This window comes from Sus scrofa, chromosome 16 (genome assembly GCF_054392235.1).
Source record: "Sus scrofa isolate SSC_HxYL_T2T_F1_AM1 chromosome 16, Sscrofa_HxYL_maternal_Yorkshire_Landrace_v2.0, whole genome shotgun sequence".
Classification (NCBI taxonomy): Eukaryota; Metazoa; Chordata; class Mammalia; order Artiodactyla; family Suidae; genus Sus; species Sus scrofa.
In genome coordinates, this window is record NC_139398.1 from 41,518,636 (window position 1) to 41,531,503 (window position 12,868).

General features: G+C 35.2%; 1 protein-coding gene across 1 annotated transcript in view; it reads right to left on the reverse strand.

Annotated features, from left to right (window-relative positions):
- Positions 1 to 12,868, reverse strand: part of HCN1 (hyperpolarization activated cyclic nucleotide gated potassium channel 1) — a 371,079-nt gene that overhangs the window by 107,957 nt on the left and 250,254 nt on the right. The window contains exon 4 of the mRNA XM_021077110.2: positions 10,737 to 10,955. Within this exon, the coding sequence (XP_020932769.2) occupies positions 10,737 to 10,955 (219 nt within the window). The remainder of the gene's footprint in view (positions 1 to 10,736; positions 10,956 to 12,868) is intronic.

Here is a 12,868-nt window from a genome sequence, read left to right on the forward strand (position 1 = left end):
TAAAACTGAAGATCATTTTTCATTAAAAATGCTAATGCTGGGTATTTCAAAAGTAGATTTCCCCCAATTGCTTAAATAACTTTCAAATTTTTAGTCCATTAATATTAATAAAAACTTGGTGAAGTGGAAGGACAGAAAGAAATCTTTCAAAATGGATATACTATTCTAAGATAATTTCACTTGGCATAGCTTAAGCAGTGGATGTGGAATGTAATCATCTAGCTTATATTATATCTAAATTATATCTTATCACCTGATAATGGTCATTATCCTTACCATGATATACTCAGTTGAAAAGATATACTCCAAGTAAAATGTTGTTTTTGTATTTTTTTATTGTTAATAATGACATATTGATAATAATAAATATAATGTATTGTGTTACTGTTAAATATTATATTAAGTAAAATAAGATATATTTTAAGTAAAATATTGGTATAGTAAAACAAGAAAGTTGAAAATATTTCGCATCAAAGTAGTTTATACTTGCTTCATTTGCATACCAAAAGTTCTAAATTTGCATTTCAAGTTCAGACTATCAAAATACTCATTTCAAAATTCTTGAGTTCTTATTTCATTTCATACAATCTTCAGAAAAAAAATTCTGACTTCAGATAGTGAATAGTGAATGTTATTTACGACACATCTGGTGTAATTTTGTTTTATATAAATTGCTTTTCATTGAAAATGACGGAAAAATGCATGTGAGTGATTCAATATGAATGATCAGATCACAACTGAAAAGCAAGGAGAAATAAAAATTATTTGTACCCAAGTTTTTAATATAATAGCTTTTTAACAGTAATACTTTTATTAATAAAGAATATACCCTCCACTTATGTTTTAATGATACTTTATTATCCCTGGTAGATAAGACACAGTGCATAAAAGCATTTTAGATAATGCATTCCAAGTTTATAACAGATGGCTTAATAGAAGATAAGAGTTCTTCCCTCTGCTTTATTCTTCCATTATCTCTTGTTCCTTGTATCTCCTCATTCTCTATCTTCTTATAGAGTCAGATATATTTAAAAATCTCGATGGCTACCCATTACCTACCAAACCTACACAAATGGCCTCAGGCCTTTGTTGTTTTTCAAACAATCCATGACTCACCCAAAGTGTACGCTTCCTAGAAAATTGCAGGCATTTTCCTATTTTTGCTCTAGCATCTGTGGCAGAGGTCACCAGTTTCTCCCCTAAATATGTTATCTGCCTCTTCCATATTATACAGAGTTGCTACCTGGTCACGAAGTTGTCCACTAGACTAAATTTCTCAGCTTCCTTGAGTACCAACATTGTAAGTGCTCATAAATGGAATGTGAGTAGAATTGATGTGTCTCTCCTTCCTCTTGTCATAAGCTAGAAGACAGACATGTCCAAACCACAACTTCAAACATGCAGACAAGAACAATACCCCAGGGAAGTGGTTCTTGAAGAGGAGTGCAGGGCGGGACGGTGGTCTCTGGACTAGTAGTAGAGCTGAGATATTGTTGGAAATAAAAATTCTAAAGCCCCACCTTAGGCCTAATGAATCAGAAACTCTGGAAGTGTTTCAACAAGCTCTCCAGGTAATTATGATACATATTAAAAATTGTTGCAGGTAATAGTGGAGGAACAACTTGGTAGAATCTGTTCCAAAAATGACCCTCTGGCGCACAATCACCCCTTGGACCTGGCCTCTCCTCTCACAGAGTATCTTTGCAAAATTATATAGTTCTTTAGATCACTGAATTATTGGCTCTTCTTTTTTTTTTTTTTTTTTGTCTTTTTGTCTTTTCTAGGGCCACACCCTCAGCATATGGAGGTTCCCAGGCTAGGGATCCAATTGGAGCTGTTGCCGCTGGCCTATTCCACAGTCACAGCAACGCAGGATCCGAGCTGTATCTGTGACCTACACCACAGCTCACAGCAATGCCAGATCCCAAACCCACTGAGCAAGGCCAGGGATTTAACCCACAACCTCATGGTTCCTAGTCAGATTCGTTAACCGCTGAGCCACAACAGGAACTCCCAGCTCTCTTTCTTAAATAGCAGCTCAGTATAGTACTGAGTAGTTATGTATCCAATCTGGAATGGCCACTTTAATATGTTTACCCTGTTTAATATTTCCACCTGCTAAAACTGAAATCCTACCTAGATCTTTGCAAGTTAGCACTGGCCCATTTACCTAATACCAAAAAATGTTAGGCCATTTTTGCTAACCTTTAATCTATTATACTCATTGTTGACTGAATACTCTTTTAAAAAAATACAAATCTACTGTACTACTCTTTTGTTTCAAACTCTTAGGCTGAAATATGGCATGGTTCAGTTGGCCTATGAGGTGCCATCTGCTCTGACTCATGTCAATTTCTTGCCTCATCCAGCAGCATCTCACTTCTCTCTCTGCCATGGTCACAATTTCCTTCTGTCCATTGCTGAATGATGGCAAGCTTTTTCACACTTAGTGTTTTTTCCCATGTGTTCACTTCACTATCTTACATCTGCTCATGCTTCAGGTCTCTTCACAAATATTATTTTTTTTCTCTCCCCACCCCCACTTCATCCCATATGACTAAGTTAAAGTCTTAAAATCTCTTAGCATGAATTTTAAATTTCCTTTCCTAGCACTTTAAAATTTTTATAATGATTGCTTTTTATGTATCTTATTACTGAGTGTCACACCCCTCCCCTGCCCCAATGTACTACAAGAAGCTTGATGAGGGAAGGTATCATATCCATTTGCTCACTTAGTATACTCAGTGTCTAGTACCAGGCCTGACACATTGTAAGCATTCAAAGCATATGCATCAAGTGGATAAAAAATGGATTATCTGAGACTCAATTTACACAACATCTTAACTCTGAAGTCTATATGGATTCAACTGCTTCATACAAGACCGTTGTTTCTAACAGTTTTATTGATCAAAGTGTCCCTATCTACTTAAAAGTCTAGTGTTTGTACTAATGGTTCTATAAGAAAGCATTTATGATGTGATCTTTTGTCCTTGGACCCTTTCAATCTAGATTAGGAGTACACTGTACTTCATGCACTGCTGTGATTTATTTTCCTAAAAGCATCAATGACTGCCTCCCATTGCTAGAATTTTGCTAGGGATATCCTTTTCCTAATTCAGTTTTATCACTCCAGTATTGAACACTATTCTTAAGTGGACCATAACCCAATCTTATTTCATACTTTGCCCAGCAGGGTAGCTTTTGCGTCATTCAAACTAGACAATTTAATAGTCCCCACAAATAGCCACCTCTGGGCCTTTGTACATTTTGCTCCTGTCTGCCAGGAATCTTCTCACAATTAGGGCTTTTTTTTCTGGACTGGTGACGGATCTCTGCCTGCTCACTTTCTCTGCATTCTTCAAGGCTTCTCCACTTCCAATGGAACCCAGTGATCCAACCAAACAAATGCAAGGACATGTAGTGGGAAGTCTTCTCCAGAGTGGGTTCTTGTCAGGTAAGAGGATCCCTGGAGACAAGCTTTTGCCCTGGGAAAGTGCTTAGTAGTGTATTTGTGTCTTATGACATATGAGGGACACTAGCACAATATAGCAAAGTATTTGAAAGAGAATTTCAGGGAGAACATTCAAATGAAAATTCAAACATTTCTAAAAATTAAATCCATACATCAATCAATAAAAGAAAATAGTAGAAAATGAAGCTCTGTTTTAGAGCCATTATAAGAAGCTGTCAGATGTACTGTCAATGATAAATGTAAACTGCAAAGAACTAAATGAAAGACTGGTGAGAACAAATCTTTAGTAATTTGTACAAGCCTAAAAACATGAATACCCACAACAAAGATGCAGGAAATTTCAGCATATAATGTCAGGGTTGGACACAGAAAGTATCAGTGAGTGAAAAAAATACAAGTGGGACATATTAAAATACAAAGATTGAAAATCAGTAGTATAAGAGATTTACAGTTGTCAACACTGTATTTTTCTCCTTGAAATTAACAGCCTCAAACTCCTTCCTTTTACTTATCTTTATAACAGTCCTTCAGTTTGAAAAATATTTTTCCCAGGTGAGCAGGTAAAGAATTATTTTGCCAGAAGCCTGATTTTTTTAGCATCTCAAGTGGCCACATGAAGCTAACCGAAAGGCTATGGCACTGCTGTTCTAAGAGAAACTCCCATAGATATTCCTAGTCCAAGGATTGCCCTGGCCTGAGAGCACTTGGCAGCATTACCACTTTAGCATACCAGAGTACATTTAATTCAGATCCTGGGAAGCAAAAGTATACAGTATAGCCGAATTGGAAATCTTTCCGACTAATTAAGGAACACGTGGGTGTTGTGCTCATGGCATTCTTATTTATAAAGAAAGGAAGATGGCATTTACAAATAATGAAGAAAAACAAACGAAATGTTTTGCTGAAAGCACATGGATGTTAGAGCTACCTCTCCCTCCTAAGAATGCTCCCAATGAAAATGAGGTTATCAAGTCATTTTTCATTTAAGAACTAGGTAGATATGATTTTCCAAGTTCAAGATCATTATAACCACAAAGCTCCTTTGTTCTTCTAAGACAAATACTATTACAGCCTACAAAACTAGTAAACCAAATTTGCAGCTCAACTGACTAATTTCTTGATATAATGAAAATGAGTTGCAAAAGAGGATGTAACTTTCTTTTCGTTTTAACTGCATAATAGGATTATTTATAAACCATCATGGCCATTACTCCAAATTTTTCCCTTTTGATCTACCATTACTCTGGTCAGAGAATCATTTTTTCTTTTTTAAATTTCGGATTCAGAATTACATAACATCAGTGACTAACTCTTTCATCCTTCTTTCTCAAACAAAGAGTTCCATCATGTCCTAAATCAGAACACACTCTTGACCAACCAAGCAACTAAGAAATGGCTTCAACCCTGATGTAAGACATTTTGATAGTATACTTTTTACTTACAGGAAATTGACCTCGGAATTCCAGAAGGGAAAGTATATTAAAATTTAGTTTCTAAAAAATGACCTGTGTTTAAGCTCAATGCATACATTACATACACACACACATAATGCAGGATTACATAAAACTCACTTATATGGTGAGTGACTACTTACATTAAACTTCACCTTCTTACTCTAAAGGGCTTTTAATGGGCATCAAGCAAACTCTTACTGAAGTGGACATAATTTTATCATCTGGTCCATTTGGATAAATTTAGAATTTTAATTTATTTTCATTATTAAGCTGATTATCAGTCATTTTTACAATTTTATACAACATAATCAATATGTGAAGCCCAGGGCAACAGTGGCTCATTGTCCTGTGCTCTACCATTTAGAAAGCACAGTTTATTTAAACAAGTCATCCTGTACCTGCCTAGGATTTATATGCACTCTGCTTTCTAGATTCAGAAGCTATTCAGTGTATGAGGTTATTTCAATTTGATTACTTTCCCATATAATTAAATATTTGTCATCTTCAAATTTTACAATAGAAGTCATTTGTGTACATCAGGTACACCAAGGTGAGTTAAAAGTTTCTAACTCTAAATTCATAGTGTATATTGTGTTATAATTCCTTCTTACTACAGAGGGAAAAAGTGCACATCCAAAAGCTGCTATGACTATAATTATTTGATAGGAAAGAGAGCGACAAGTCTAGAAATAATGGTAGGCTTTCCCAGGGATACCCAAGGGTATCAACCAAGACACAATGTAGTATAAAGGACACATAGTGATAAAGCAGTTTCATTTCAAAAGACAAAATGAGCTGCAAATATACAGAGAGAAGATAGTAACTACCCAAGGTCAGTTTTTAAAAAAAGGGATAGTCACTGGGGAGTTCACCTAGATAGGTATTTCCTAAAGTGTGTGTTAATCACTTATAATAATATAGGGCTCTGGCATGGAGGGCAGAGACAAAATGTTAAATGTTTAGGGCACACAGATTTATATAAAAAAATCACTTCAATTTGTTGTTTCAGTCAATATTTCCAAACTTGTTTGACCAGGGAACAATTATATATGTAATTCAACATTAAACCATATACATACATATATATGTATGTATGTTTACACACATGCATGTGTATGTACACATACATGTATATTTATTATTTATTTACATTATTCTGTAGGGGAGGCTTTGAGAAGAGCTTAAAATAAAAAAAAAAAAAGGTTGAAAAAGCTGCTAGATTGTGACTTACTCTTCCTTCCTCACGTTCACTGAGCTGCTAATCTGAGCAATCAGAATACTGGTTGTATAGGAGACTCTCTCCTAAATGGGTTTGCAATTGTAAATGGTGATCCAAAGATCAGGACTCCTGGAGGTCTCAACTCACTGAAGCTCTACAGAGGTCAGAGTAGAGTGAGAATTTTCCTGATGACAACAGTGGACAGATTTTCCTGAGAAGAACAATTACTCTTCTCTGAGTTCCTTTCCTAAACCGCTTTGGGATAGGGTTATTGGAGGGTTACCGTCTAACATTTGACCTGTGTGAGAAGTTTTAAGAAAACCACTTGGGGAATCTTTGAAATGAGTTTACAGAGTTTGGAGATTCACATCTGAAAGCATGCAAGAAGCCTGTGGACACTGGGTCTGACTCCTGCTGAGGTATCAAAGAAGGCTAGACACAGCCTCCTCATTGCTCTGATGGAAGAGGCAGCAGACTGCTGAGATGCTGACAGATGGGCTAAGAGAGGCAGGCAAGTATTCTTTGTGGACCAGATCCGAGCTACACAGGAGAGCCAGCATTACATCTTGGGTCCCATCCAAGTGTGCCCCCTGGCAGAGCAGGGAACCCTCAACAGAAAGAGGCTGGGAATGTCTGTTGTATGGTCAGGGCCTCAGCTAGGGACATGCAGGAAAGGGACTCAATGGGGTTTACCTAAAATGCCCAAAGAATCTCTCAAAGTGCCAGCTTTAATCATCCACTGGACCCACCCAGAGACACTAGTTTAACAGCTCTAGCAGGCATAATCAAACTGCCTCTTCCCTTCCCTCCCCACTGCTATCTTCTACCTTGATAAGAAAACAAACAGCAGCTCCTCATAGGCTTACAATAGAAGAGAGAAGTGAGCCTACGGAGCAAGGCTATCTTTCTTACTCCTGGCTCCTCCAGCCCCCCAAAGTTCTATGTACAGGCAGGGAAACTTTAATTGCTCAGAAAAGATGAACCTCACTAAATAAAGTTGAAACAGCAATTAGAGTCAAAAAACCAAAATCAAAACCAAAACTGAATAACTGTGTTTGAGCATTTCTGAAGTTGAGCTTACTCGATGACCAGTAACAGAAACCATGCAGCTTGTTGGTAATGCAGAGAAGAGCCGTGTAGAGGCACATTTTAAATACCACCTATTTTACATCATAAAGTCCATATCAAAGAGAAGGGGAAAATGTAGCTGTATGAGATAGAATAGAATACAAAATATGATAGCTCATGAAATTAGCAGCATACACTGTGCTTCAAGTCAAAGTTTTATCTGTAATAAAGTTTTAATCTGTGGCAATATAAAGATTATTATGCAGTTTTCTTGGGGGGGTCAAGAGAGAAAATAATACTAATGACAATGAGGATGGTCAACGCTATAACACTGTCAGATTATAATCATTGGCATACTGTGTAAATTAGGGTCTCACCATCAGAAGACCTTATTCTACTGTGTGGGATTAGAGAACTCTTAAATTTGAGGGATCCAGGTTGAAGAACTGGTCCCTGGGAAGGAAGAATGAAGTGACTCTGAGATTCCAAACTAAACCAGTAGGCTAGGTGATCTGCAGCAGACCAGACTTGATCAATATATTCACCTGAGCAAGAGTATGGTAGTCATGGAGAGACAGTAGTTTTATGTTTAGGACTGAATTCCGGAGCCAGATTAGGTGTTTGAATGCCAGCACATTCTGAATTGCTACTATAAAAACTATTGGGTAAAACTTGCTTCTTTTATATCACTAATATGTTATTGATGGGTACATGACAATGAAAATAGTATCAATATTAATTTTGTAGACATCCATGGTAGATGGTTCCAAAATACCTAAAGACAAATATTAAATACAAAAGTAATTAATCAGTTCCCACAAAAGTTAAACCTAGAATTATTCTGTGACCCAGCAATCCCACTCATAGGTATATATCTAAAAGAAATGAAAGCTAATATTCAAAGAAATGCCTGTCCACAAATGTTAATAGCAGCACAATTCACAAGAGCCAAAAATGGAAACAACTGAAAGTCCATCAACTGATAAATGGATAAAGAAAATGTGTTACATCCTTATGATGGAATATTAACCAGCCATGAAAAAGAATAAAGCACTGATCCATGATAAAAATTTGATGAGCCTCAAGGATATTTTAAAAGGTCACATATTACATGATTGCATTTACATGACATATACAGAATAGGGAAATCAAGAGAAAGAAAGCAGACTAATAGTTGCCTTGTGGGGAGGGAAAATTGGGGAGTAACTTATTTTTTGCCTTTTTTTTTTTTTAGGGCTGCACCCATGGCATATGGAGGTTCCCAGGCTAGGGGTCGAATAGGAGCTACAGCTGCTGGCCTACACCACAGCCACAGAAATGCCAGATCCGAGCCCTGTCTGAGACCTACACCACAGCTCACAGCAACGCTGGATCCTTAACCAACTGAGCGAGGCCAGAGATAGAACCTGCAACCTCAGATTCATTTCTGCTGAGTCATGACGGGAACTCCAGGAGTGACTTCTTAATGCTTAAAGGTTGAAACTGTCTTAGAACTAGGCAATAGTGCTGATTGCACAACACTGTGAAAGTACTAAACACCACTGAACATATGCTTTAGAACAGTTAATGAGTATATTATGAGTACTTTATCTAAAAATAAATAACCCAAGTGGCCAAATCACAAAAGAAGCTATAAATCAATCTTACACTATTCAGAATCATTCTCTAGTACTGAACTGAAAATAAGATACACATTATTTGTAAAAGTAAACATTTAAAAATGTAACACAATGACTTTAGGACCTGAATTATGCTGACTAGAAAATGAGAACAGTATTCTAGAACCAAATTAATTGACAAATCTTGTTCAGAGACAAAATATATATATATATGTATGTGTATATATATACACACACACACACACACACACATACTTTTAATCAGCTGGTTCTGAATAAATAGCTCCAAATGTCAGAAAGTAACAAAAAGTTACCCCAGTATCCTTGCTCTCTATTAAGCACTTGTAAGACCAAGTACTTGAAATTACGGCTAATATTTTAACATTTTTGCATGTAAATACTTATGACTATATACTGGAATAAATTGGGTTTCCAAGTTAAATGAGCAAGTCTAAAAACATAAAAATGGTGACTTGACTTAGCATACAATATAATACTAATCAATGCAATCCTAGAAATTAAAGACATGTTTGTGTTTAAGAAAATATGTAGCAATGATGCAGGCCAAAAGGAAGTGGGAAAAGAGCATTTGTATGAAAAGCAATATTCACTGAAAGGGAAAAAGAAATAGTGTAATAGAAAAATATACCATGTTGCAATCTTATCTTAAATCTCCGTAAATTTAGCCCAAATTCTATAGAGCATATAACTTCTAGTCAAAATCACTACTGTATGAAGTTTCTTCTGCCTTACCATATGCTTTGTTCTTTCCAGTATAATTGGAGGCTTTATTTTAAAGTGAACTTCAAGGCAATTTTGGCAGTTCATCTTTTCATTATTTCAGTAATAAAATACTTGCTCTCTGTAATAGTTGGTGTCAGTACAATTACATTCAAGGGGAGTAAACTACCAAGGTCCCCCTTTTCCTACTGTGTGATTCAAGTGTTGAAAACTTCTGTAAATAGAACCACAAATGAAATGATCTTTGGCTGCTTTGTAAGTAATTATGGGTATAAGTTGTTATCACTCACCAAGAGAAGTATTCTAGAACTATTTCAACCATTTCTTTCAGATAAGTTCTTTGGCAAAGTGCATATTATATATATTGTCACGTTCAATAGAGCTTCTGCATTATAAAGTCTTCCTTCAGTTATAAAATATTCTTATTTATCTGTTAGAAAGTTACTGATGCTTGGTCAAGAGTATAAGTACTGTCCGATTATCCGAAGTCTAGTCCCAAACACATTAATTCAGCATATGAAAAAAATCCAATGAGTAAATTATTACACAAATTTACTTTTTGTCTCCCTTTTGAGAAAAGTTAAGAGCAGCAATCATTTTAATTAGCACATTGTGCATAAGAATGCATCGTAGCAGCTGGTAATATGCATTTTAAAGACTGGAGGATGTGATGACTTATCCAGATATAAGGGCAGCATATGCTCAGCTAAGCATATGGACTGTAATATAAACTATGATTGTACCATGCATGCAGAGAGGCACAGAGAGACATGTGCAGTGGCTGTCTGTCTGCATTTAATCAGCTAACATATTTTCCTAACATGTACTACAGAAGGCTTTATATTATCTTAACTGCTGAAAAATGATAAAACATGAACCATGATAATTCCTTAAATCAGCTTCATACATTTTGAAACGTGTAACTATTTTTCTGTGAATGTAAATTCAGATTTTTGAAAAATATGTGTTATTTAAGAGAGAAACTGGAAACAAAAGCTACAAGGACCATCTTGAAGAAACTTCAAAATGTGGAAGATTGTGTTTTCCTCCTTTAAACATTTTATCTCATTCTAATTTTGATATAGGGCATAGTTTAGTTATCTGAAACCATTAATTAAATTTACAAACTAGCTGGTTAAACATATTAGAAATAAAAAAATCACCTTCTCTTGATATTGCCTCCTTGAGGAATCCAAAGACTGGATGAGAGCCGTGGCATGGCCGACGAACATGGCATAGCAGGTGGCCCCCACAATCATGCTCAGCATGGTGATCCAGAGGTCAGACATGCTCACGGGGGCCTGGGCACCATAACCGATGCACAGCATGTGACTCATCGCTTTGAAGAGGGCATAGGAGTACTGTTTTCCCCAAGAATCATTCTGCAACAGAAGAGAAAAAGGAAATAGACTGAACCATTAGGATAGCAGAAGAAGTGGGAATGACCTGTACACAGAAGGATTATAACAATATTCTTGCAATGGAGTATTTTTTTTTAATGATGTTTTATTTTTTCCATTATAGTTGGTTTACAGTCTTCTGACAATTTCTACTGTGCAGCAAAGCGACCCAGTCACACATATATACATACGTTCTTTTTCTCACGTTATCCTCCATCATGTTCCATCACAAGTGACTAGATATAGTTGTAATGGAGTGTTTACATAGGTATTTCTCCCCAATAACTAATTAAATGACCTGATTTTTGCCCAGCATGATGAAATCTATCATTAATATGTAAAATCCTAGTCACTTTTGGTTTTTTTTGTTTTCAAAACTAAAAATTCCTTTTGAGATAATAGTGTGAGTATTAAATAAAAATGCCAAGAATGAAGGGTGATGGGTTCATTTTAAAGTTTCCAGGAAATCTGGTCATTCATATTATAAGCTGAGAAATGCTGCAGATGTGTGTGAAGAAGATTGGCCCAAGTATAGGAATTTTTATCAAAACTGTAATGTTTAGATTTTAAAAATCCAAATAGTTTATTTGTGTAATCCTTAATCCTATGTGTCATAAATGAAAAATAAACATAATTTGGAAAGGCCTAGTAAATAAAAAGACTTCACTGAAGCCTTCTTTGAGTAAAGCCTTCTTTGGAATTCAAATGTCAGGGGTGATGATGGATGAATTTTGTTGACTTTTTGTAAAATAATAAAATAAAATAAGCAAGTAATATTTTGGCAGACATTGAAAAAAGAAGCTGACTTCTGAGATTGGTAATTAGATACAATTTATGGTATCATTTCAAAACTTTAAGCTCAATTCTATAAAAATAAGCTTTCAATATATTTTATATACCATCTGCTAAAATTTAAAGAAAATTTTGATCAATTTGTATCAAATACCCTCATCTGGGATTTATATACTTTATGCGGCTCAGCGCAAAGATGAAAACTTGAGGCCCTTTAGTTCAAACTGTAGGGAAAAAGTTACAGTTAAAGATAATAATATATAAAGAATTTTCCTTAAAAACATCTTACAGCTTATAAACCTTGGGATAATAGTTATAGTTGTGTAACAAAATAAGTTTACAATTTTCAAAAAATACTCTGGTTTCATAATTATATACAATACAACAATGCAATACTACTGTACTATTGTGATATCTTGATTGATCATGCAAATTTCCTGGCTTAATTTTCTGCAAACTCATTCCTTAGGTCATTAAAATTTATATAATTATCTATTTCATTTTCAATGATATAATGGAAAATGACATCAGTTAATTTTGACTAATGCAAGATCACAAATAATTTCTGATACTCTTTAGTTTTGAGGAAGTCTTTCTGTTGATGTAACTGTTACTGGAACCATTATGAATATTTTATAAGCTGTGATAACATTAGGATAAATTTCTGATAAATTATTTTAATGTATAAATTTAGTACCTCTGGAGCTGATGATTCTCATGGGATAATTTTTCTCAAAAGATTTAACTGTTCATATAAGTTAGTTTCATGTGTGCTTGAATGCAATTTTTTTAATTACAGTTTTTATTTTGAGACAATTATAGATTAACATGGAAATTATAAGAAATAATAGAGAGATATCTCATGTATCTTTCATCAGTTTTCCCCAAAGATAACATCTTGCAAACTACAGTACAATGTTACAATGGGAAATTGACATGGATACAAGCCACTGATCTCATTCCTATTTCAGTAGTTTATGTGAACTCATTTGCGTGTGTACTTAGTTTTAAGCAATTTTATACCATGTGTATCTTCCTGTATTCATCACCACTAGTAAGATACAGAACAATTTCATCACAACAAAGAACCTTCATACCACTTT